Source organism: Mustela putorius, unplaced genomic scaffold, assembly GCF_011764305.1.
Source record: "Mustela putorius furo isolate JIRA1106 unplaced genomic scaffold, ASM1176430v1.1 tig00003896_pilon_pilon_pilon, whole genome shotgun sequence".
Lineage (NCBI taxonomy): Eukaryota > Metazoa > Chordata > Mammalia > Carnivora > Mustelidae > Mustela > Mustela putorius.
The window spans coordinates 10,047,978-10,074,501 of NW_025422045.1; the positions used below are offsets into that span (position 1 = coordinate 10,047,978).

A 26,524-nucleotide genomic window follows, 5' to 3' on the forward strand; every position below is an offset into this window, starting at 1 on the left:
TCATTTCCTGTACACACTCACCTATCCTAAAGTTTAGGCACAATCAGAGATTAACAGCAATGACTAAAAATAGAACAATTATAATAATATAATGTAATAAAAGTTATGTGGTGTGGTCTCTGTCTTTCTCAAAGTATGTTACTGCACTCACCCATCTTGTGATGTGGGATGATAAAATGCTGATGAGATTGAGTGAGGTGAATGATGTAGGTGTTATGACCTAGTGTTAGACCACTATTGACCTTTCAGGAGGACTGAAACCGTGGAAAGTGAAAACTTGGATAAGGGGGGTACTCCTGGAGTACAAACTGAGAAGTGTAAATGAACACAGCTATATTAGATCACAGTTTCCCGGGGTTGGACACTGGGCACATTTTAGCTGGATCTTCTGCTTGGAGTTTCACAAAGCTGAAATCAAGGTGTCAGCCATCTCCTTGACTAGGGAAAAATATTCTTCTAAATTTTCTCATTTGTTGTTGGCAGAATTCATTTCCTTGTGGTCTGATAACGAAGGTTCCCATTTTTTTGCTAGCTGTCGACCCAGAGCCAGTCTCAGGTCTTAGAGGTTGCTCATGCGTCCTTGCCATGTGGCCTTCTCCACAACATGGTGGGCAGTTTGTTTCTTCAGAGCCAACAGGAGAGCATCTCTAATGCATCACCTTCTCTTAAAAGGCTCACCTGATTAGGTAGATCATAGTGATGACCAGGTAATAATCTCCCTGTAGATTAATTCAAAGTCAGTCATTTAGTAACCTTATCATGGATGTAACATCCCATCATATTCACAAGTTCTGGCCTCACTGTAGGGGAAGGGATTATATAAGATATGTACTTCAGGCAGTGGGAATCTTGGGGGCCGTCATAGACTTCCACTTTCCATATTTACCATGGAGTGTACTCCCTTAGGATCTTTTCTCAAAAATAGGATGAGGTCTGAGCATTTGATGATGCTTGACATATATTGCCAAGGTTTTTTTTTTTTTTAAACTGGTTGTACCAGTTTGCCAATAATAGATGAGTGGAAGCTTATCAACACACTTGATTAATCTCTTGGTACTGTTACCTATTTTTAGAGGTGGACAGTTCTGTACACCTGGCAAAGGTATTGAAGTTAAGAATTATCTTGTGGATTTGCAAGTCACTCCAACTGGAGAGTTCAGAGGGTGGTATTAGTTACCCACTCAGGCCTCTGTGGTAAGGCAGTTCTTGGATTTGATTTGACCAGAGAACGTAATGGTTTGTTGGGAACATTCTCAGTAACGACTTCACTTATGGTTTAGTCTAAAGAATAATATTGAAAGGTGGCACATTCTCTGGCTGCCTCCAGTTTTTTCCCCTAAATCAAGCATAGTTAAGGTTTAGCAAGCATAGCAATCTTTGTAAAGATTGTTCTCGTTCTTTAACTTCTTATTTTGCTTGTGCTGTTTTTTATTCCAGGAATATTTCATTACTCCATCAGTAGATATACAAGAACAGGTGTATCGTGTTCAAAAACTCCACCATATTCTAGAAATATTAGTCAGTTGCATGCTTTTCATTAAGCCCCAACATGAGCTCCTCTTTGCTTTAACACAGTAAGTATTGCTCTCTTGGTCCTGTCACATACACATGAATTCTCTTGTGAAACAGCTAGAGCCAAAATGTGTGCAGTTTTTATTATCAGTTCGGCTAGACTCTGTACAGCCTGTCTCCACAGCAGAATGGTTCTGGTCCCAGTTGGAGGAAGGGAAAGGCTCTGGATTCAGAAGGACTCGGGTTCAACACTTGGCCTAGCACTTTCTGCCTTCCTGGGGAAGTTTCCTCTTGTTGCATCTTGTTTTCTCATCTAGAAACAGGAACCAATAACCTTATGTGTTTGTTGTTGGGGTTAAATGATGGCATGTGTATAAGAACCCAGCACCTAATAGGTGCTTCATGACTACTTCCTTCTCTTTTCTTTCTGTCCTTAATACATTGCGGCCAAACTAAGCATTGCTAGATCTCCATACGGTACTTGAGTGGAACCAACTGTTATTACCAGACCTCTGTCAATAGCACTGCTGTAATTTTAGAGATTCCACTGATGAGTTTGACTATAAACAGCTTGGAATGATCCTCTTACGTGGGTTGCTGGCGTCTTATGTGTATTTGAAGCCTCAGATTGGAAATGAGTGAACCATCTGGTGGAAGGGCTGGCTTTTTCCCTGGGCCTTTCCCAAAATCAGAATTTGTCTCAGTTGTACAGGGAAAAGTTTGAAATTGTTGTTGTTTACAGACTCTAAAAGATTTATTGTCATTAAAGATGAAGAGTGTAAATGAGTTAACCCTTTAATTCTCTAGAGTTTGAAAACCATGGAGGCTATCATTGTCTTTCTTTTGCTTCTTTTTGCTTTTCTTTCTCTGATACCTTTCTTCCCCTCTCATGCCTTTACTTTGGCTCAACTTGAATATATTTTACATTGTGAGAAATATGTCTTCTTTTGATTTAAAAATTTTTTAAAAAATTGAATGAGATTTGCTTTCAGAATCAAAAACAACCCAACTTTTGTGTAAGGGGGAGGGGGCATTTTTTTTTCACTTTTGTGGCCCTGAAATTATTCTTTTGTTATTGTTTTGGTTAGTGGTCCTAGATGAAATGTTTCCCTTAAGAGCTTTAGATTATCAGAAAACCTTTATCTCCAGGGGGCACTTTTTTCCCCCAAAAGATGTCCTTTTTTGGGTTTGTTTTTGTTTGTTTGTTTTAGGTCCTGCATAAAATATTACAAACAAAATCCTCTTGATGAACAACACATTTTTCAGCTACCAGTCAGACCAACTGCTGTAAAAAGCTTATATCAAAGGTCAGCAATTTAATAATTAAATTATACTTTAAGGTGGGGGGCGGTGTGGGTGGCCATCTGCCTTCTGCTCAGGTTGTGATCTCGTGGTCCTGGGATCAAGCCCTGTGTCTGGCTCCCCACTCAGTGTGGAGTTTGCTTCTTTCTTTCCCTCTTCTTCTGCCCGCCCCCCCACTTGTGCATGCTCACTCTCTTGCTCTCTCTCTCTCTCAAATAAATAAATAAACTCTTTAAAAAAAAAAGTTACACTCTAAGCCTGGCTATAATTCTTGGTCAATTTCTGTGTCCTTTCCCTGGGGAATCTTACGACTAAGAGCTGCTTTACCTCCAAAACCTTAATCCTTTCTCTCCTGCTTTTTGACTATCATCTGAAAGGAGTTCCCCCTCTTTCTTCTCCCAGTCCTTTCTTTTGTCTTTTCTCTTCCTTCCTGTGGGCCTCTAGTCTTCATTTTTCTCTCAATCTGTAATTCCTTCACAGTATAGGGCAGAAAATGTAGCCAGAAGGGAAATGACAGATTGGGAAGGAAGTGATCAGGGTATTGATGACAAAGTCAAGGGTATGGCTGTGGGAGTGAGAGGATTTGGGATTGGGGAGGTATGGGGACCATGACACTATAAAGTTACAGACTGGCCATCCACATAGACTCTGAGGTTGCCTCCAATGATGGTCTCCCGAGCTCTTCCCTCTGCATGCAGTGTACTTAAAATTTCTCTTCTACTGAAGTCATTCTGATTATACCCTTCCTTGGTTTGGTTCCTTCTCAGCCAAACTCGGTCATTCCTTGAAACTGCTCTGACAGAGGTCTCCAGTGGCCTCCTAATTGCCAAATCCAGCGGACAATTTTCCAATGAAAGAGTGTGTTTTAGCTCCTTTTGTCATTAGCTGGCCCACCAATTCTTTTCTCCTTATAAGTAAGCACTTACAAGGCTGTTTGGCATTTAAAACTATTCCTTTCTTGGACCTATCCCCTCACTTCACTTCTGTGACATAGCTTTTGTCTTAATTTTAATTCTATCTCTCTGGCCCACCTCTAAGACTGAGAGTAGATCTCTTTTCATGTTCCTCCTCTGCCTGCTTCTCATATGGGTTTTCACCAGAACTCCACCTTCTGCCTCTTTTTCTTATTTTCCATCTTCCCTGGTTGATTGTATTCATACTTAAGGCCTTGCTTCCTCTGTGCTAATGATGATTCATAACTCATGTCTCTGTCTCCTGAGCTTCGAGTCATGTTTCTAGATGCCTGTTAGATGTGAATGCCCAACATCAATATCCTGTAGGTAATTCTTACTCAAAACCCATAATTTAGAATTGTGGCCTACCCGTTTCTTCTTCCTCCGTGCCTCTGACATCCAGGATTTCACTCATGAGTGGGGAGGGAGGGAAGGAAGGAGGGAGGAAATAACTAACTGGGCTTTTTATCCCCCTTTGATGTTTTCTTCTTTCCTTAGTGAGAAGCCACAGAAATGGAAAGTGGAAATAAGTGGTGGTCAGAAGAAGGTGAAAACAGTTTGGCAGCTGAGTGACAGCATACCGGTAGACCATCTGAGTTTCCACAAACCTGGTAAAGATGGTTTGTCATCTGTTCAGATAAATTGTTCTAATAGAAGTGAAATCGAATCTTTACTGGCATAGTATGATAGCTCTTACGCTGTTTTAAATAATTTTCCTGAACTCTAAGTGTATAACGTATTTATTCTGGAAAAAAAGCCCTGGAAGAGGTATCCTGCATAGAGGAACCTTTACTAAAAGAGGTTGAGCAGGGACGCCTGGGTGGCTCAGTTGGTTAAGCAGCTGCCTTCGGCTCAGGTCATGATCCCAGCATCCTGGGATCGAGTCCCACATCGGGCTCCTTGCTCGGCAGGGAGCCTTCTTCTCCCTCTGACTCTGCCTTCCACTCTCTCACTCTCTCTCTCTCTTACAAATAAATAAATAAAATCTTTAAAAAAAAAAAAAAAGAGGTTGAGCAGTAGGGATACAGGGCGTAAAAGTAGATTATGAGGTTGAAATGCCAGCTCATTCTTCTTTGCACTCTTTCATGATGGTATTTCTGCCCTAATCTCTTCTCTGGGGAGGCTGGAAGAGGGTTGCTATTTCTAATGTTCTATCAAAGATGGTCCACATCAGTCAGAGAATGTGTGTGAGCCCCTGGTATGATATGCCGGCTCCAAGTATTTTTACTTCAGCAAGTACCCGTAAAACTGTTATCTTCATGTGTGTGGATTGCATGGTGCTGTCCTCTCATTTTGTACATCTTAAATGGCTGCATTTCAGATATTGCAGTGATTGTTCAAAATCAAATCTGATAGTTGGTTCTTTTTTAAAAGATTTTATTTATTTATTCGAGAAAGAGGCAGTGAGAGAGCATGAGAAAGGAGAAGGTCAGAGGGAGAAGCAGACTCCTTGAGGAGCTGGGAGCCCAATGCAGGCCTCTGTCCTGGGACTCCGGGATCATGACCTGAGCCGAAGGCAGTTGCCCAACCAACTGAGCCACCCGGGTGCCCCAAATCTGATAATTTTAAGACAGAATCTGAAAAGATTTCGAAAAGCTTATAGTCAACCACTGCTGGTTGTTGAACTGCAGAACTATACAAATAGTTCGTTTTAAAGATTAATACCTTGCAAAATTATTTCCAGAAAATGTTTGTTTTTCTCCCTGAAATATGTTTTGATTCAAGCATAATGGAAACTTCTCTCAGCTAGAATGGAAACTTCTCAATTCATATGGCTGAATGGTAAAAGTCCTAAAGAAATGGAAAAATTTTCCTAAGAACCATCAGCTAAAGTCCTGCTGTCTTTTCAAAGTGTGATATGAAATCTGGAAGGTATAAAGCTTGAAAATCAACCATAGAAAACTAAAAAAATTTCTGCATGACCAAAAAATACCAGAGACAAAACAACAAGTGATAAACTAGGAAAATCAACTTGGCAGCTCATGTTCAGAAAAGGGACAAAATTGCCTAGTATATAAAGAACTTCTAAATCAGTAAGAAAAATAATTAATAACTCAGAAAAATGGTCAGGTAACTTGAACAGTTTAGCAAAGAGGATATTCAAATGTCATCTTCAAGATAAAAGGTGCTCAGCCCCACCTATAGTAAAAGAAATGCACATTTACATTCCAAGGACACCATCTTTTACCTGTCAGATTAGCAAAGATCAAAGAGTTTGGTGTCACAGTAAGGTCAGGATGTGAGCCAGGTGGCGGCCTCACACATTGCCAGTTGAAGTGTAAGGTTGCACCGCTCCTGTGGAGAGCGATATCCACCAAAATTTAAAATACATTTTGTAGGGGCATCTGGGTGGCTCAGTGGGTTAAAGCCTCTGCCTTCGGCTCAGGTCATGATCCCTGGGTCCTGGGATTGAGCCCCACATTGGGCTCTCTGCTCAGCGGGGAGCCTGCTTCCTCCTCTCTCTCTGCCTGCCCCTTTGCCTGCTTGTGATCTCTGTCTGTCAAATAAATAAATAAAATCTTTAAAAATAAATAAAAATAAAATAAAATACATTTTGTTTTATTAGTAGGGATTTTTTCCTTACATAAAACCAGACACGTGGGAAAAGACCTATGAACAAGTGCGATACTGTTTACATTAGCAAAAGCCTGGAAAAAATACGGAGAATGGGGCATAAGAGAAGATCTGGAAGGAGACAATGAAATTTTAAGCTGGAGGTGTGGCTTCTTGGGAGCAGTGATTGTTCTCAGCTTTGGGTGAAGATTAAAATCATTTAGGGAGCTTTTAGTGTCTTAATAACAAGACCAAGTAAATCAGAATCTCTGGAACTATGGGACGCCTGGGTGGCTCAGTTGGTTAAGCAGCTGCCTTCGGCTCAGGTCATGATCCCAGCATCCTGGGATCGAGTCCCACATTGGGCTCCTTGCTCCGCAGGGAGCCTGCTTCTCCCTCTGACTCTGCCTACCACTCTGTCTGCTGTCTGCCTGTGCTCGCTCTTGCTTGCTCTCTGACAAATAAATAAATAAAAATCTAAAAAAAAAAAAAAAAAACAGAATCTCTGGAGCTAGTACCTGAACATCAATGATTTTTAACGTTGTCCAGGGGATTCTTTTGGGCAACTAGTTTGAGAACCACCAATTTAAGCATTTTGTTTCTCTACATATGTTGTTTCAGGTTGGTTTGTTTTTGAAAAAGACTTCTTTTTTATGATAAAAAATAAAGTTTTAAAGCTGTGAACATATGTGAAACATTTTTGGAAAATGCTGTTTTAATATCACATAAAAATCTAACCTGTTTATGAGGAAATTCATACAAGATTAAACACCTTTTTTCAATGATGCTGAATAAGTGAAATAGATTGAACATATCTTCTAGAGTCTTTGATGCAGATTACTTCAAAAAAGAGTGAAAATTACCTTGGTTAGAGTTAAAATAATTCATTGATTCATTATGCCAATGACTCTGCCTATGAAAATAAGGAATTAAAAAAAATTAAGAATTCTTTTTTTTTTTTTAATATTTTATTTATTTTATTTGACAGACAGAGATTACAAGTAGGCAGAGAGGCAGGCAGAGAGAAAGAGAGAGAGGAGGAAGCAGGCTCCCTGCCCAGCAGAGAGCCCGATGCGGGACTCGATCCCAGGACCCTGAGATCATGACCTGAGCCGAAGGCAGCGGCCTAACCCACTGAGCCACCCAGGCGCCCCCCAAAAAATTAAGAATTCTTATGAAATCATATATTTCTGTGCTTAGAAAAGCACTCATTACTCCATTTTGGCTATAACTTTATATTATGTTCTTGGTGTTTATCTAGAAATTTATTCAGTCACCTCTAGCCCAAAGCAAGACCCACTGGTGAAGGAGGCCCTCATTTGTAAGCATCATGGGCTATGCAAAGACCCAGTTTTAAATATTAAAGCCCAGCCATGATTTATTTTTGCCAAACATACGCATTTCAGAGGTTAGACTTTCTGCCGCATTGGACTGAAGACTTAGGTCACCTACTAGCCTTTCAAGATATCTAATGTGATACTGTTTAGTAAAAGATTGAGATCAAAAACAGGAAGACTTGAGAAGCGATGTCATGGGGAAGAGAATAATGATTTGGAGCGAACAGAGGAGAACAGTATCTGGGAGAGTGCTGCTTGCCCGGGCCTTCTCCGCAAATGATTATTGAGAATAGTGAGAAATGTGGAAACCAAAATGTTGACCCACAAGAATGGGGCCATAATCTCATCTAAATCTTAATTGTACCACTTATTTTTTTAAATACTACCGTCTTCAGATGAAAAAATGCATATGTGTCTGGCCTTAAGACCAGAAATCCCAAGTAGAAATTGTTTTCTGAAACATGTGTTAAGATTGGAAAAAGAGTTTAACCACAGTGGATGAGGCAGAAAGATGAAGCAGTACATTCCCAAATCAAAATACAGGATTAAAAAAATATCTGCCTTGTATTTCCTTCAATCACGTTTTCAGTGCATCTCAAAGGGTTTGAATCATCCCTGCTGGTTTTTGTCTCATAAATTCAAAGTAGAAGACACATGTCATTCAGATTACTTCTTGATTATTGTAACATTGAGCAGTAGAAAGTAGAAAGGCCAGCAGGCTGGTAAGCAGTTCTGATTTCTGTCTGGTTACAGATGTTTCTGAATTGACATTGAACAGTAGCCTGGAAGAAAGGATGTCCTTTACTAACCTGGTTACCTGCAGCCAGGTGCATTTCAAATGAAGTCTGCTGAAGGAGTCCTCTCTAAGGTACTATGTCCGCTTTGTGTTCCCCCCAAATACTTTGTAATGTATAAGTAGCTTATGTTTCAGTTTTTTTTAATAACAGAAATGTTGATTTTGTCCATTTGGAATATGGATTATTTTTCAGTAATCCTGCAAGAGGCTTACCAGATGTTATTGAGCAACGCAAGTCTGTAATTTCCTTTCTGCTTTCTGTAGTCAACTGAATAGGTCAGGTTAATCCTAAAACCAGAGAAATAAAAACAATTTTTTGAGTGGTAATATCTTTGCATTTTAAATCTGTATATGTGGTAGAGAGTTTGATTTCAAAAATGATAGGAGAGAAAAACCCTGAACGAGCCTGTCAGTTTGACATTGAAAGCCAAGTTCTGTTAAAAATAATTTTACCCAGCACTCCCCTATTTTATGGCAGCATTATCGACTATAGCCAAAGCATGGAAAGAGCTCAAGTGTCCATCGACTGATGAATGGTTAAAGAAGATATATCTATATATAATAGATCATTACTCAGCTATCAAAAACAATGAATTCTTGGCATTTGCAATGACGTGGATGGAGCTAGATTATGTTATGCTAAGTGAAATCCATCAGTCAGAGAAAGACAAGTGCCATATGATTTTACTCCTACGTGGAATTTAAGAACAAAAACGGATGAGCATATGGGGTGGGGGAAAATAGAGAGAGGGAAGCAAACCAGGAGAGACTCTTAACATTAGAGAACAAACTGAGATTGATGGAGGGAGTTGCGTCGGGGGTGGGCTCGATGGGTGATGGGCATTAAGTAGGACACTTGTTTTGTTGAGCACAGGGTGTTATATGTAAGTGATGAGTCACCAGATTTTACCCCTGAAACCAATATTGCACTGTGTGTTAATTAAGTAGAACTTAAATAAAATTTTCAAAAGAACAAAACAGTTTTACCCCAGCCCGATTGTAGCACTAAAGCCCCAGATGTAAATACCATTTTTTAAAATGTTTGAGACAGTATTAACCAAGAGAATGAATGCAATAGCATTTTCTACTGTCTTACTGTTTTTGTGTTTTAGAAACAGTAGAATCAGGTAATGAATAAAATGCTTAATATCATTCTTTCTTAAGCCATGTTTGAACCCCAAATAAATAGGTGTTATTTAACTTCTGCATTTTAGCATAATTAAAGAATAAAATGGACGTTTATTTAAAAACCCTGAATATATAATTACAGAAAAGAGATTAAATATATTTCTTTGAGATATTTCACTGAGGTTAATTGAGTTTAGCGTAAGAAAATTTATCTCAGGAAAGTATACGTGTTCACTTACTTGGTACCCACCTAATGCATTTTCCTAGTTGCTCGATAGAATTTAGAACCTGAAGGGATTGTTATCTGTAGATGAATGACTGTGTCCATTGTGTGTAGGACAGTGCGAGGTTGACAGTTATTTTCACATTAAAGTAATGTTTCTGGAGAGATTTTTATTTTTATTTATTTTTTTAAAGATTTATTCATTTGCAAGAGAGCATGAGCAGGGCAAGGGGCAGAGGAAGAGGGAAATAAGTAGACATTGTGCTGATTAAGGAGCCTGTAGCAGGGCTTGATCCCCAGGACCCTGAGATCATGACCTGAGTCAAAATCAAGGGTTGGATGCCTAACTGACCAAGCCACCCAGGCGCCTCTGAATAGAGTTTTAGAAGGAAAAAAATACCAAGTATCAAAAACAGTTTGTGTGCTAGGATTCCTTTTTTGCAAAGTGAAAATAGATGCATAACAGCAAAATACTAACATTGACTTTGACAGATGGTCTTTATTTCATTTTTGCTTCTTTTTATTTTCTAATTTTTAAATCCCAGCACAAGACCAAAAAAAATTTTTTTATCACAAAGCCTGAAAACAGAATCGTATATAAACCTTCAAAGCAGAGAAAGGAGGAAGATCCTGAAGATTCCTGATGAAAGATGAATCTGCAGAATGGGCAACCCTCTCTCAGCTCTGTCCCCGAAGCAGGAGCAGCAGGAGAACAGCAGATATTAGTATGCACAGGGTGCAAACTGTAGGTACCACGATCTCTGTCACCATCTGCATGTGACTTAGTAGAGGCTCTGAAACAGGAGGGAGAACACAACAAATGAGCAGGTCATCATTTCAGCGAATATAGCCTCATCCTGAAAGATTCAACCATACTTGCAAAAATTTGGAAAATGGCATCATCAAGCTTTCTAATTATCCTCACTTGCTCCAAAAGAGAACATGGTGAATTAAATGTTCTTAAAAATATGTGAGGGCTTTATAAAATATTTCACAAAGTGTGGGCTAAAGAATGCCTACATTTGGTTCTTCCAGAGGTATTGGAATAAAGCCTAATGGTATGTTATACTTACCATAAATTCATGTGAAGATATTAAAAAGCATGTTCCCTGGTTTCTATGATTTTCACTGTGGAGGGTTTTTGAAAGAAAATCCTTGGGAAGCATCTCTAACCCTTCAAAGATGTCACTGTGTAACTTAAGAGGTGTAGGAGTTTCCATATTGAAAGTTTGTGTGGCAACTCTTATGTAGTTAAGTAATAATCTCGAAGAGTTGAACAATGGGCAGTGTTCATGTACATGATTATAGTAGTGGACATTTATGTAGTTTCTACTTTCAGGTTTTGTGCCTGGCACCCTGGCTACCATAATAAATAAGGCATGAGGCCCTGGTCCCACAGAATTCATAGACTCAGCAGTAGATTCCACATCATGTGTGTAGGTAATAAAATATAAGTTTATTTTGGCTTAAAGGAATATGCATCCTTGCTATTACCTGGTTATTTAGATGAGAGCAGGGCATGGTAGTGGCCTGTAAAATTGGCCTATAAAAAAAATAGCTCAGCTGGAAAAAGAAAAAAAAAATAGCTGAATTGGTAGGATTTGTTTCATCTAGCATTTTCCACCTCTGATACCACATTAAAGATTAACATACCACATTAACAAACGTGTTCCTGTTTGTTAAAACAGGAAGTACATTTCTCTGATTGCTCTTAGGGAAAGACAGAATTCAAAGAAATAAATGCTGTGTGCTGGCATTCGTTGGTGTGTAGAAGCATCTTTGTTCCTCTACATCTCTGAGCCTTGTTGATCCTGTTGCACAAGAAACCTTGCTTCTGTAAGGTCAGGAACTTTGTTTAGTTTATTGCTGAGCTTAAAACACCCCCTAGCTAATAGTGAGTGCTCAGTAATTACTTTCTGGATGAGAGAATATCGTATCTGGAGTGTTCTTTGCCTTTTCTTTATTCAAATATGGTTGCATTTTTCCCTCCTTCCACAAAGCCCACTATAACAAAAATGGGTTTATAAACTGACTGTATGATTCAGAAAGAATAAAACGAGGATGGATAAAATATTTCTCTTTTGTGGTAGATTTTTTAAATGTTGTTTGAAATGCTTATAAAACAGAAATCTGACATTGTTTCAAAGTGAGGGAATAAATTCATTTTTAATTGTATGTTTTGGAATGATCAACTTTGGATAGATCCACATTTTGAGGTTTTGGTAATATCTTTATAGGTATAATTATGTTCCTTAATTATCAGAGGGAGAAATTAAAATATACTCACCTGCAGCAAGCATCTGGTTGTTGATAGAACAAGTTTCCAAGGCTTTGAGGTACCAGCTTTCCACCTAATAAAAACCCACTAGATAAGTAATGTCATCTTAGACTAATTTTTGCTGTTCCAAATAATTTTTGAAATAAAGAATTTATTTAAAAGAATTTTGAATTTTGAATTCAAGAATTTCAAGAATTTTGAAATAAAGAATTTTATTAAAAGAGTTTAAATTGGTTAATATTTATTAAATGCCTATGTGCATCATTGTGAGGGAGTCAAAATAAACAACCAAACTGGTCTTTATTCTTGAAGAGATTAGAATATAGCCCTTTTCTAGAAGTGCCAAACTGCTGAAAGCCTATGAGTCACTGTTCATTTATGGTGCCCCTGGGCTCATCCTCAAAGGGTGTTGGTAAATAAGTGAGATTTATTTTTAGAAATTGTCTTTATTGAGACATTCTAAATTAGGCTTTTTATTCCCTACCATCAATAGCAACATAGAGAACGGATGGAAAAATTTATAGGTGACTGAAAATGTTTGGTATGTTGTAAAGGATTATTAATTCTAAGTTTGATTATTTTTAATATTATTTTGGAACTAGAGGGAAAAGAATTGAAAGTTATGGTCATTATACATTTAATTTACCTCTTCTCTTTCCATGGATGTTGAAGAGTAAGTAAGCAGTATTTGTTTGCATTAAGATATAACATTTAAAATAACATTTAACTAGAAGTGTCTAGTTAACCTGACCCTCATAACCTAAAACAAATAGGACTTATACATAACTCCAGTGTGTCCTTCATGCTCTGCAAATTAGGGATTGAATTTGAAGTGAGGACTGAAATTTAAGGAATATTTACCACATTCTAAACAAATGAGCAAAGAAGTGGCACAAGTTAGGGGAAAAGTCGTAAGGGACGTGTTCCCACAAACCCCTGTCCTCCTCCACGGAGCCGAGAGGTTTGCTACGCTGCACACCCCAAGCTGCTTAGCTCTTCAAAAATCTAGAACCAGTGAGGGGCACTGGCCTGGCTCAGACAGAAAAGGACCTGACTCTCGATCTTGGGGTCGTGAGTTCTAGCCCCCTCTAATAGGGCAGAGATTTTTTAAAAAAAATCTAGAAAAAGTAACATCAATAATTAGTCCTACCTCTCTTGGGTTGGGAAACCCATTGGCAGTGATAATCTTCTTGTAATATTGAACTGACGCCTTTGGGTAGCGTGGCTTATTTCTGTTGTTAAATTCGACATAGTAGAATCCGTATCTATCTGAGTATCCTTTCTCCCATTCAAACTTATCCAACAGAGACCAAGAAGTATACCCTTTTATATTAACACCATCTTTTATAGCTGAAAGACATTTTGTTCCATTTTTTAATATGTTTCACTTACTTGGAAAAATAACATTGTAAAGATAATTTTTAATGTACTTAGGAGATTCAGAAATAAGCTTCAGTCAATCATGGCTATTACCAAATTCTGTCCAAGTTAAGTAGAAAATATGTGAAGACAGTCTTGGTTTGCAGCTCACCTTTTAGCATTTCATTTATGTAGCCCTTAAGGTACTGAATTCTCCACTCATCACATAATTGCGTACAGTGTAACTTTTGAGACGCACCGTTTTCTGTCACATAGATGGGAGGATTGCCGTATTGAGTCTGGAAGTGAGTCATAGGAATATCTTAAAAATTCTACCCTACATGTGGGTTTCCGAGTCTGGGGCACATAGGAGAGTGGATTATTTAAGCCGCCATATTTGAATTGTGTGTATTTAGCGTTCAGTAAGTTCCAGTTCACACATTTATTTGGAGGTGAATGTAGACAGGAGCAAGTACGAAAGACTACATTTCTCATTGAATCAGCATCGTTATAGAGAAAATATACTTCAGGGCTTATTTTTTCCCACATAGCTCATTTCAAGTGAGAAGGGCAGCCAAATAACTGTGGGATGAGAATTTGTAGCTATGGTTCTACCCATTGAGGTGGTTACTCATAGCCAGCATTAGTCCCTAAAGCCTATATCTAGGAGCCTCTGAAGTGGAGGTGACTGAGTTTGACTTTAAAAGGTAAACACCTAACTGGAATTAAAAACTTTAAAAAGGGGGCACCTGGGTGACGCAGTGGGTTAAAGCCTCTTCCTTCTGCTCAGGTCGTGATCCCAGGGTCCTGGGATCGAGCCCCATATCAGGCTTTCTGCTCTGCGGGGAGCCTGCTTCCCTCTCTCTCTCTGCCTGCCTCTCTGCCTATTTGTGATCTCTGTATGTCAAATAAATAAATAAAATCTTAAAAAAAAACAACAACAACAACTTAAACGTAGGCATCTGAGCCTAAGCTCATGATTTGAGGTCAGAAATGTTCATTAGAGGCACCTGGGTGGCTCAGTCAGTTAGGGGTCCAACTCTTGATTTCAGCTGGGGTCAAGGTTTTCGGGTCTTTGGATCGTGAAATAGAACCCCATGTCAGCTCTGTAGGGAGTCTGCTTATCCCTCTCCCTCCCCTCGTGCATGCTTGCATGCGCACACGTACTCACACACACACACAATCACACACTCTCTCATTCTTTTCAGATAAAATCTTTAAAGGAAAAAAAACGTTCATTAAATAGCTTCACGTGATCATCACCTGAGCGAAGTGGAGGAGCCTCCGAAATCCCCATGGCACAGAATACAGCCACTTTGACCCCAGATCAGGCCAGTTGGGGTCAACCAGTTCTACTAAGTCACGATCATTCTGGTAGCTGGGCCCCTGGCGGGAGGGGTAGTTCCTTTCTGTGATGTACCGAGTAGTATAATGGCCTAATCCCAAGAAATCAGATGTGCCTTTAATGTAGCTCTTTTCCTGGAGTGAGAACACTGGTAACCTTGACATATCCAGGCCTTGCTCTGCACTTTTTTTCCCTATTGAGAGAGAAAAATGGAGTTTAATAGAGTTTGGCTTTCTCACAATCCTTTTGCTGTTCTGTACCACGACGATACTGGCATGTTGACGTAAGAACTCTTACCCAGATCTCGGGCTTTGGGATTGGTTTGTATGAAAAACATAACCTTAGCCTTTTTATCTGGAATTTTGACATTTGAATACTATTCACGGTGTTAAAAGCTTATGTTGCTTGAAAGTTGTATTTCCATAGAGGACTCAGTAAATGGTTTGCCTACAACTTTGGAGCTATATGGAAAAAAATGGGGTTGGATTCCTGTATTATTTCCTAGCTCTGTTTATCCTATGTTTTACTTGCATGTGTAAAAGGATGTGTGTACCAGGACCTTCACTGTAGATTAAGTAGCAAAAAATTGGAAACAACCCAAACGTCTATGAGGAGAGACTGGTTAAATAAATAGTCAGATATTCTTCCGTACAACACTGCAGTCAAGAGAAATGACTGACGCAGCCCTTTATATAACAACTTGGAAAGAAGCCAAGATCCATGTTTTCAGTGAAAGATGCAAGTACACACATGGAGCGGCAGTGTTTTTGCTCACACGTGCACAATCCTTCTTGGTAAGTGTGCTTCCTGCTGGGGAGGATGGGAGCAGTGGGAAGAGGGAGGGAGGGAAACTTGACTTTTCATCTTGTTATCTCTTGTAATTAAAAAAATTTGAAACGTGCCTAAAACCTTCCTATGATCTCTGCAAAAAGAAAAGGGGGGGGGCTTTTAAATGAGTAAAAATAGGAAACATCTGTAGGAGTTGTTCTAAAATATAACCATAAACATATTTCCAAAGAGGCTATTGGTTTAGATTAACTGAGTGAAGAGCTTGTGTTATTAGATACCTTTAAGATCCTAGCGTGTTATTACTTTACTTGAAAACCACAAGGCGTTGTCCCTGAACTAATACAGTAATCACTGGCTACATGTGGCCAGTAGCTGACGCATCCTCAGTCACACTGAAGGACTGATTTTTTAGTTCTTTGAAATTTAAATAGACGCAAGTGACTGAAGGCTAACCTACTGGACGGCACAGATAACATTTCCACCATCACTGGAAGTTCTGCTGGACAACACGGGTCTAGAATCATGTTTGTTCATATATGGCGCTTATGAGATGCCTGCAAGTAACTGGTATACAAGACTTCCAGCAGAAGAAAATATTACCTGCTCAAAGAATCCTTCTTTCCCCGTTGTACTGGGAAAAATTCAGCCCCGTTTCCATTTGAATTACCACAAAGATGGCATTGTCAGGGTCTGGAATCAATTGGCCCGAAGCCTAGGAACTCTTGTATGACAAATAATCAATTTGACTTCTTTAGTGCCATCCTGTTGTGGCTCCTGCCATGGCCTCCAGGGAGCCCGGGAGTGAATGCTGTGGGAATGATGGGCTGTGTCCCATCCTCAGGGCTTTTCCCTGGGCATCTTGATGTCATTCTCAGGACTTTGAAGCTTATGTGTATAGAGGTGTCCCAGAACTGGTTATTGCTGAGAGGTTTTTAGAGATTATTTGTCTGATTGTTCATTTTCACATGACAAGAATGACACCCAATGCAGTCAAACCCGTTGCCCAGAGTTGCTCACTGGTTAGAGCAGAGTTGGAATTAGAACCTGCTGCTTCTATTCTAGGTAAGTCTGATAAAGGGTTCTTTAGAAAGGGAATTTTTTGGAATGTTGACAGTTCTTAGTCAAACATCCAAAATAGCCTTGCTGTGTGAGTGCCACCTTTGTCTCTCTTTATAGGGGGAAGCTGACTGCTACCTCTAAGTAAACAGAGCTAATACTCTGATTCCTATGGCCAGACACTGCTGGTTGCCCACCCGATCAACAGTCACATGGCTTTCTCTCCCTCTTCTTCATCCTCTTTAGAGAGTCCTGGCTCCCCCAGCCTCTGAGGCTCTAGTCTTAGTAGTCTAGGACATTCTGGGATATGTGATAGTTCCATCCCTGGAGGACTTCCCTTGAAGGTAAGTCAGTTGTGGGTGGAGACTCTTTTCTGGGGTGATTTTCCTTGTTCTTAAAAATGGGTATGACCAAGCTATTTCCATTTTTCTGCCTCTGGGTGTTGATGTATCAAGATATGATGCTGGAGCTGCTGCAGCCATCTTGTGGCAATGGGGAGTTGTTTGATGGGCTGGCTAAAGGTGCCAGAGTGAAAGATGGAATGAGTCTTGTTTTTCAAAGACATCCCTGAAAGCTGGATTAACTGGCTCTGAATCACCCTTTTCTGGACTTGGTACCTGAGATGATAAATTCCCTACTTTTCAGGCCATTTTAGTTAGCATTTTCTGTTACATGGCACTTAAAGGCACCCAAACGGATAGAGCCCTGTAAGCTCTATGCATCTTTATTCTCTTCTCTGACAATGTGGAAACCAGAGCTCAGAAAGCATTTCTCAAGTGACAGAACCAACACTAGAACTGGCATTGCCCAAGACTGTGTCTTTGAGTTCTCTCTCCTACTTCCAAGTGTAAGGGAGGGGAGTGGTGAGAAAGAGACAGGAGAGCAGAACAGAAAAGAGAAGTCCAGAGAATGGGGTCTGAAATTTTCAATCTCCGCGTTTGGGGACTTGTCTGGGGGTCGTTCCTCCGCTCTCCCCAGTTCAAATTTGCCATTCTCAGTTCCTACGGGACTGGGCTCTCCCTTTGAGTGCCTTGCCCAGACCCCGTGTGTTCTTCCATCCCCCCGCCTCTCCATCACCTCACTTGTGCTCAGCACTGTTGTTCTGGTGCCTGGAGCTTAAAAATGCGACTTGACTCACCGATCCGGTCCTTCATGACTTGAGGGTAGTCTCCAGCATAGATGGGGTTGGCAAACCAGCCCAGACAGAACTGTAGGTATCTCTCGGCAGCTTCTATGTCCTTGGGGCTACTGATGTCCATGGGTTCCCCCCAATCACAATTTAGTGAGATCCCCACCAGACCTTAAAAGAAAGGACAGGGAGTGGCAGGTGCAAATGGCGCTGCCCCCACCCTGGGGCTGTGTCCTAGAGGTTGGGCAGTGGGGCTCACCTTGCTGCTTGCCACGCCACGTGCTGTTGTAGGAATGCCAGGCTTGGGCGTGGGCCTGAAAATGGAGGGGTGCATCAAAGGTGCCTGACTGGCACATTTCTCTCCTGCCTTTCTCTCCCTCTGTCCCTCTGTCTCTCTGACGAGAGATCAAGTTAATGGAGTCCCATCTTTTTCCTGAGTCCGGCCTTGATGATACCGATACCCTGTCTCCCTTCCTCTGACCTCCAGAGGCACCTGTTTTCTGTTTTGTAGTTCTGTTTTCTGTTCTGTAAAGAAACTTGGTCTAATTCTGGCATAAACAAAACTACCTCTTGGTGTGATTTCTTTCTTTTTTTTTTTTTTTAAGAATGCAGTTGCTTTCCTCAGACAAGGTAGCAGGCAGCATTTTATTTTATTTTTTTTTTAAGATGTATTTATTTGACAGACAGAGGTCACAAGTAGGCAGAGAGGCAGACAGAGAGAGGGGGGGAAGCAGGCTCCCTGCTGAGTAGAGAGCCCGATGCTGGGCTCGATCCCAGGACCCTGGGACCATGACCTGAGCTGAAGGCAGAGGCTTTAACCCACTGAGCCACCCAGGCGCTCCTTGGTGTGATTTCTTATTCCACAGAATTTTGCTAAAGTTTCTTGCTTTGTTCCTGTTTGTCTTCTGTAGTAACTAGGCAGTACTTTTACCATAGGTGCTCAGGAAGTTTGGAAAATACCAAACATCTGAAACAGTCTTGAGAATGGAATTCAAAATGTGCTGACCTGCCTTCTCTCCATACTTTCCATCAGTGACCCACTGAGGCCTTCAGAGCTCTACCCTTTAAATAGTCACAGTTTAGGGGGCACCTGGTGGCTCAGTCACTTGGGCATCCAACTCTTGATTTCGGCTAAGGTAATGATCTTAGGGTCTTGTGATGGAGCCCTGCATTGGGCTCCCCGCTCAGTGGGGAGTCTGCTTGAGATTCTCTCTCTCTGCCCATCCCCCTGCTCTCCCCCCGCCTCAAATAAATGAATAAATCTTAGAAACAATATTCACAGTTTAGGAACTCTTAAGCCAAATGGAGAAAGAATGAGGAGGTTCTCTCCTTGACAGGAATTTTAGAGTCTAGTATGTCACTCAGGGGCCCCTGTTCCTGCTTGATCAGATTGTTGCCCTTCTGCTGAATGTCCATTGGGACCATGCATCGTGCCTCACATCCCTGCTCCGCAGGTACCCGAATCCTCATCTGTGTCCTACACTGTGACCCAGTCCCCTCCACCTGCTCAAGCCTTCCCAGCGGCCTTGTAACTCACGAGTCACCCTGAAGCATCTTCTGTCTCCTTCCCTTCCGAGCCCTTACTGAGCTCGGCTGCCCCAAAGACCATCTCCACTGCAGCTCTTCCAAGAAGGGACTGTTTTCCCCCACATACCTCACGGTCGTGGGTAGTGTCCATCTTGTTCTTTATTACTCCTGCTTGCAAACTCTTTCTCCTTCCACAACCCCAGGGCCTTTGAAGTCCACCCTGTAGGACAAGCACTCCTAACCCCTTCTTACTGCTGTCCTTCACAACCCCAGTTACTGCTGCTCATTCACTGGAGGTTTCAGCCCCTAGTTCACTGTCATCCCGCCCCTTCCTCCTGTCCCCATTCCTCACAAGACTGCTTAGAGCTGTAGGTGACAAGTTTTCCCACGCATGCACTCCACCCACTTGACTGGACTATCAGCTCTAGAGAGCTGCCACTGTACTATCTCGGTGGAGGGGTCCAGCACTGGGTGACCGGGCACTGCCTCCATAGAGCCTCATGGAATGCAAGGGAACCATGCCAAGGTGCGATGGAATATGCCAGAACCACAGAGGACTGAACTCAGGCTCAGAGCCCTGGGACAGGCTGAACTGATGCTGGGGTCTGTCCCTCCACCCCAAACCCAGGCTTCACTCCCAGAAGGAACCCCCACTTACCTTAATGATGTGGTGTGCTGCCGTGTACAGGCCCGTGCCGTGGAGCTGCAGGCCTGGAGCATGGTGGCCTGTCTCATAGCCTTTCTCTGCCATCGTCTGCAGCAACAGAAAGTGGGGACCACAGCACCCGTGAGAAGCGGGGAGGAGCACTCTGGTCCAGGAAGGGGGCGTTTCCCACCTGGAGAAGGGCCCTGCTTACCCGAGGGTCACTGAAAGTGACCCAGTGCTTCACCCGGTCCCCAAAGGCCTCAAAGCACAGATCGGCGTAATCGCGGAAGTAGCTGATCATGCTCACGTTCTGCCAGCCGCCGCACTTGACCTGGAGCAGCTGCAGACAGAGAGTGCAGAGGGAGGTGGCTACCCCAGGGCTGTGTCTGGAGAAAAGACTTCTGGAGTTTATAGGCCCGGAGTGTGGGAGAAACAGGGCGATAGCCACCACAGAGGTTGTAGAGGGCAGTGGAGAGCCAAATGCAGGTTCTTGGGCATTACAACCTGAGGATGGTGACCAGTGAAGCCCCATGAAGCAACATCAGTGGGGTCAGGCTATGTGACATATACAATCAAGAGGGAGGGAACAGAGAAAGTTTGAGACTCTCATGCTTAGGAATGTGATAGATTGAATATTTAAGAAATGGGCCAAGGCAGAGAGGTCTGCTATTGGGAGAAGAACCTCAACTACTCATGCAGAAGAAGTAAGACATGGTGTGGGACATGGAAGCTCTGATTAGGATTTTGAGGGCCATGCAGATGGGAGACCCTAGAAGCTCTTATGAGGGTGGGTTCTGCCTTCTGTGGAGGACTCTTTTCCGACCAAAGTCATCTGCTTTGTGAAGATGGGATTTTCCCCAAATTCAGCATTCCATTGAAAATGCCTACTGAGCTCTCCCTGCTGGGTTTGAGGGCATGCGAAAGGGCCCGGTGAGTGAAAGCCATTAACTAGGGAAGAAACTGGAATGTGGTCTCCAGTTTGTCTCCCTAAAGTCGGCTCTATGCCCCAACCCCAACGTAGAGAGGTCTCTGGCAGCTCACCTCCCCACAGAATGATCCCAGTCACCTCAGCTCGGCAGTCAAGACCTCCCGGGCCTGGCCCCAAGCCACACCTCCTACCTCTACCCCTCCCACTCCTGCCTGCTCCCCAAACTCTTAATCCAGTCACTTGCCATGCCCTCTCTGCCCCCTGGTTGTGCTCCCTCCATCCAGAACACCCCATCCACCTCACACATCCCAAACCCTCAAAGCACCTGACCGGACCCCATCCTCCCCCCAGCAGCTCCCTGAGGCCTCTTCTCTACTCTCTGACCCCTTGCAGCCCGTGTCACAGAGGGTCACCTACACCACCCCTCTCCCAGTAGGCCGGGATCCCATGAGGCCTTGCTGAGTGAAGGGAAGAAGTGCTTGAATACTGATGTCTGACAGTGACCTTGAGACTTACTTGGTCTGGGGGGACTGTGCCCAGGTGATGGGGCTCAAACAGACTTGTTAATTATGCCATTTCATCACATCTTACTCAAAAGGGATTTCATCTTAGTTTGATGAATTGTTTTTAGGCCAAATGTTTTGGGAAAACATCAAAATCCACTTATCACCTATTTACAAACATCAGTGAAATCAGCACCACATCCCTCTGTGGGTGAGTCAGATTTCTTGGCTCCCTCCCATCTCTGCGTCCAGACCTCAGCCTTTGTCCCACCTTGGCAAGCCTCAGGTGCCCCCTGCTGAGCTACCCCCTCCCCATCCCCAGGCCTCACCTGCGGGAGATCCCAGTGGTGCAAGGTCACGATGGGGGTAATGTTGCTCTTCAGGAGGGCGTTGATGAAATCATTATAGAACTTGATTGCCCTCTTGTTCACCTTGTCAGCTGAAGGCGAGATAAAAGGGGCCGTGACCTTCCCAAGTGCAGTGCTCCTTGGCCCTGTGGTCTTTCTCTGGCCTAAAGGTGCCCAGTCTGCCCAATTCTGGGTCTGGGGGACGGCATGGGTGTTCGGCTGCCTGCAGAACCTGGGAGGGCTGCTGCCAAAGTAGCCATGTTCTGGGGCTGCTGTCCCTCCCCAGCACTCTGTGGTGTCCCTGCAAAGCCAACATAGCCAGAAGGGACCACGCTTGGGCCTGGTAGGGGCTGCCCCGTCTTACCTCGGACGCCGGTAGGTAGGAGCCGAGGCCAAGAGAGGGAGAATCTGTAGTGGCTCACGTGCAGCTCCCTGAGCAGGACGATGTCCTCCTGTGCAGACAGGGGTGGGAGGCAGGGCAGAGTCACCTAGGGCTCTGGGGTGGGGGTTCGTGGGTCCCACTGTGGGCCCGGGCTAATGCAGCTCCTCATCTATTCAGTAGGGGTAAAGGCACCTGCCCTGCTTTCTCCTGCCAAGGGTCAAATACATGCAGGATAGGAGGGTGCTTTGAGATGTCCATTGGGGTGTTCCTAATAAACTTGGGGGATGAATCCCCCAAGAAGTTAGCCCAGACAGGAAAAGTGGGTTCTGAGCGGAGGGACTTCCTCCACAGGGGCTGATTCACAAGGAGAGAACAAGGGTTCAGGCCACGTGGCTTATAGACCCTAGGGTCATGGGATCAGCCACTCAGGTGTCCATCACTTGGGCTAAGGCCCTCGTTCAGGTGGGGCCTTGCTTTCCTTTCCTTTTTGCACATCCTTCCCTGCACCCTCAGCCCACCCATCCCCAGGCACCAACGGCCCCTCCTGTTTTTCCTGCAGTGGGATAGGGCCTGCTTAGCAGAGTGCCAAATTGACATTGTCCCCCAGACCCCTTCCTATGTCACCATCCATTTCAGCTGGGTACACACGTGCCCCCCCAACACACACCGGTCACTCACCTGCACCTTGTAGTAACCATCACAAGCCGCGTCTGCTGTCTCATCCCCAAGCACCTTTCCCTTCCCACTGTGCGTGAAGGCATCCCAGATGCTGGGCCCTTTCCCATCCTGGTCCCAGGCTCCCTCCGTCTGGAAGGCGGAACTGCCCACACCCCAGGAGAAGCCTGCAAGTAGAGACCCCGAGCTGGGCCCTGGGCCCCCTCCTACTCCCCACCCAGTCCCTGGACTCTGGGCTGTGCCTCCTGGGCCACAGGGCAGGCCCCCTCCCCAAAGCCTGCCCCTGTCTCCCCAGGAGTGGGAGCCTGTGGGGGAGGGCGGGGCAGGACCTAACACATTTAAAGCTTTCATTCGTACAGTTTTAGCTCTCATTAACATTCACTGTGTAAGTTTAAAAAAATCCGCTAGGAACTTCTCTATTAAAACAGCTATGTGGAGTTCTTTTTCTCATTTTACCCATCAGGAAACTAAAACACCAAAGTCCTTGGCAAGCCAGCCAAGGTGGGCAAACGGACAAACAGACGGATAGACCAACAAAGGAATGGACATACCAAATGGGAAGCTTCCATAGTAGAAGGAGGCCTCTTCTGGGGCTCCCTTCCTGGTGGCCCCCAGCCTGGACACCAGCAGTAGCACCCACCAAAGTGTGACAACCCGCACTGGCTTCATGGCACCCGGCCCTCCCCCATTCCTGAAAAAGCACACCTGACAGGTGGAGGCCCACACAGCCAGGACTGGGGGGCTGGATCTCAGTTTGGGGGTGAAGGCCAGGAGGGGAGGTGGGGAGGGTTATCTAGAGCAACCTTGGCTCAGCTAGGGCCTCTGGTCCATTGCTCCCCCGGGAGCTACCCGCAGAGGCTGATGCTGGGCACTTAAGGAGGAGAAGAACATGGGGCTTGGGGTGTGGGCTCTGGGGCTGATGTGCCAGGCTCCAAACCACCTCTGCTCCCTGTCTGTGGGGGGATTCCCAGCCTGTGAGAGGCCCTGATTGGATGAGGAAACTGCTTCTGCCTTAGGGCAGCTCCCATTGATGAGGGAGGCAAGGCAACCCACAGATCCGCTGAAGCACCCCACCGGTACACTGTGGCTGGGGGTATGGGGGACAGACTTCTCCCCAAGCCGGGGATCACAAGCAGGGTTGCCATCCCAGGGCCTCCAGTCCTGAGGGTCAGGACGATGCCCTCCCACTGGGATTCCCTCTCTAATGCAGCCAAGCTGGGTTACCTGGGATCGTCCTGTGTCCCAGACACCCCAGAGCAGCGGTGGCAGCCAGAGTGCTCTCAGACTGACCCCCAGGGCCTATGCTGCCCCTGAGAGCCCAGCCCACAGTGCAGCGAAGGCTCTGGTTGGGGGGTGTGGTCACCGGCCTAACCTCCCCCTGCAAAGAGCTTCAATAGCCCCATTCAACGGGGAGGACAGGAATGCTGAGCTGGCTGGTGGCGCCTGAGTCAGCTGCAGGGACAGCTTGGCCCTGGGCCCTGGCACATCCAGTCGGCCCCCTGTGAAGGCAGAGGGGCAGGGATCCAGGCCCCCCTACCCTTTCTCGGCCTGCTGGGCCACATTCTACTCACCGTAGCCTGGGAAGCTGGAGGTGGGGGTGGCGGGGTGGGGATTAGCATTTGCAGACCCCCTCTTTGTATCCACCTCTCCGTGCTGTCAGAGACCACTCGTGGCAGAAGGTAAAGTTGGTTTTTCCACCTTATCTCCTCTGTTTGGGCCCTTCATTCATTCCTTCACTCACTCGCTTAATCCGGATTGCTTGCTGGAACACCCTCCCTGGAGGTTCAGCCCCTCTGGCTTCCCATCCTGGCTGCCCGGGTCCCCCATTGTGACTGCCTTCATCCCATTCACCTGGCTCCCCTGCCTTTAACTGAGCTTCACCGGGGCTCTGTCAACCGGGTGCCTCTTTGACCTTGGTTGATTAATCTCTTTCTTGCCAGAGAGGAATGGGGACTTGGCCTGTGCCCTCCGGGGGTTCGAGGTCTGGTGGGGGAGGAAGGCTGTGGATGGATGGAGGGAAAGTGGTTCTAAACACCGTACTGGGTTGGGGGACAAAGATAAGGACTCTAACGGAAGGAAGGACAGGACACTGTAGAGTCTCAAGGAGGTGCAACTGTCTTCACAGGGAAGGGGACATCGAACCTGACACTTGAAGGCTGCAGAGGCGTTGGTTATGTGGCATGGAGCCAGGAAGGCATGGGAACAGGCAGGGGAAACAGCCTGAGGAAAGGTCCTGAGGTATGTTTGGGGAACTGGGAACCTGGTATCTTCTCTACTCTTGTATCTGTCATGCAGTGTCCAAGCAGGCAGAGCTGTGTCCTCAGGGCGAGCAGGCCTCTGGACAGGCTACCTGAGTGTCCATCTCCCCTCTGGGTAGTCTGCTGTGGCATCCAAGGCCAGTGATGTGCTATTTGTGCCAGGACTAGTGCCTGCCTCACAGAGCTCAGGGCTCTGGGGACTCTGCTTGCTGGGCTGAGGTAGGCAGGATACATAAAACTTTAAGAGCTGATGTCATCTCTGAAAAATGCCCCCTTCCTGCAGAGCCAGGGGCTCAGTGTTTGTGTTGGAGGAGATGGTCAGCCTGGCATGGCTGGGGCTGCTTGGGGGCTCTGTCTCTACTGTCCTGTTCCTGTTCTCTCTCCTTCCACCAGCTGGGAGCCTGGCTCTGGCTGGAAGGACCTGCACCTCACCGCTGGATGACTCTCTACCTATCCCCTCCCCCTCTAGTCCCAGGCTGCTTGGGTCCAGCCTGAGGTCTGCAGCAACCAGGGCAGGACCCTGCCTTTGCGTCTGAGGTCCCTGAGGGCCGGGCCTGGCTGCAAGCAGGTGTGTTGGGAGAGACAGGTGGCCTTTGGACCCGTGTAGCTCCTCCTTTTCTCTCCCTAACGGAGACTATGGAGGTGGGAGCCCTTTGCCAACAGCCTCTGCAGGATCCAGCACGGAGCCCAAGCTCTGAGACTTGTAAGAAGGGACTTGCCCCTCTCTGGGTCTGGATATAGGAGAGGCCCAGCTCAGCCTGCCCCATAGCTCAGGACCCTTCCAAGCTAACAGAGGGGCTGGAGTGGGAAAGACACTGGAGATTCAGGAAAACAGACCCCTGCCTCCATGTAGCCAAGAAGTAGCTGTGGGATCCAGTGACAGTGACTTTCTCTGGGACCAAGGCTCCCTATCTAACAAATGAAAACAGGTCTCTCTTGGTCCTCTGGCTGGCACTGTAGGGCCTTGCAATTCTCTTCCCTGGCCATAGGGGCCAGTTTTTCCCTCTCCAAAGAGGTCTATAGACTCCATCTACCACCACCTCTGGCCCTACAGCCCAACTCAGCCTATTCAGCCCTGACCTGAGGGGACCAGTCCCAGGAATCAAGGTGCAGTGTGACATTGGGCCACCCATTGCCCCTCTCTGGGCCTTTGTTTTCCCCCCTGTAAAAACAAAGGAGTCCAGGGGCCCCGGGTGGCTCAGTGGGTTGAGCCTCTGCCTTCAGCTTGGGTCATGATCTCGGAGTCCTGGGATCGAGCCCCGAGTCAGGCTCTCTGCTCAGCAGGGAGCCTGCTTCCCCCTCTCTCTCTCTCTGCCTGCCTCTCTCTCTGCCTCCTTGTGATCTCTGTCTGTCAAATAGATAAATAAAAAATCTTAAAAGAAAACAAAAACCAAAAAACCCCACAAAGGAGTCTGGCCACTAGTTGTCTGGTCTTCCTTAGCTCTGGGGTTCTATTCAAGAGGTGATAGGCTATTTTCAGGTTGTCTTGATTCGGGCT

At 44.9% G+C, this 26,524-nt stretch overlaps 2 protein-coding genes across 4 annotated transcripts in view; one reads left to right on the forward strand and one right to left on the reverse strand.

Moving 5' to 3' along the window:
- Window positions 1-11,877, forward strand: part of ZWILCH (zwilch kinetochore protein) — a 38,158-nt gene extending 26,281 nt beyond the window's left edge. Inside the window, exons 15-19 of one of the 3 annotated variants that reach the window (XM_004758626.3) lie at window positions 1,438-1,574; window positions 2,724-2,819; window positions 4,266-4,378; window positions 8,411-8,525; window positions 10,350-11,877. In XM_004758626.3, coding sequence (XP_004758683.1) covers window positions 1,438-1,574; window positions 2,724-2,819; window positions 4,266-4,378; window positions 8,411-8,499 — 435 coding nt within the window. In that variant the 3' untranslated portion in view covers window positions 8,500-8,525; window positions 10,350-11,877. The remainder of the gene's footprint in view (window positions 1-1,437; window positions 1,575-2,723; window positions 2,820-4,265; window positions 4,379-8,410; window positions 8,526-10,349) is intronic. The other 2 variants (XM_045067454.1, XM_004758628.3) reach the window with 2 other exon arrangements.
- Window positions 10,483-23,437, reverse strand: LCTL (lactase like). Its single transcript, XM_045067455.1, has 13 exons — window positions 23,320-23,437; window positions 22,772-22,935; window positions 22,076-22,163; window positions 21,694-21,803; window positions 20,145-20,273; window positions 19,946-20,041; window positions 18,020-18,074; window positions 17,770-17,931; window positions 14,705-14,979; window positions 13,614-13,740; window positions 13,233-13,432; window positions 12,092-12,155; window positions 10,483-10,598 (listed from the first exon to the last, which is right to left on the reverse strand). The coding sequence occupies exons 1-13, from the start codon at window positions 23,435-23,437 to the stop codon at window positions 10,483-10,485; spliced, it is 1,704 nt and encodes a 567-aa protein (XP_044923390.1).
- Window positions 23,438-26,524: the final 3,087 nt, after the last annotated feature.

Excerpts from the sequence above, each read along its gene's own strand:
- LCTL (XM_045067455.1), bottom strand. The coding sequence starts at position 23,437 with ATGAAGCCAGTGCGGGTTGTCACACTTTGGTGGGTGCTACTGCTGGTG. Across the intron at positions 18,075-19,945 it reads CAGCACACCACATCATTAAG|GCCCACGCCCAAGCCTGGCA; the intron begins GTAAGTGGGGGT and ends CTCCATTTTCAG. Across the intron at positions 13,433-13,613 it reads CATAAATGAAATGCTAAAAG|CTATAAAAGATGGTGTTAAT; the intron begins GTGAGCTGCAAA and ends AATGTCTTTCAG.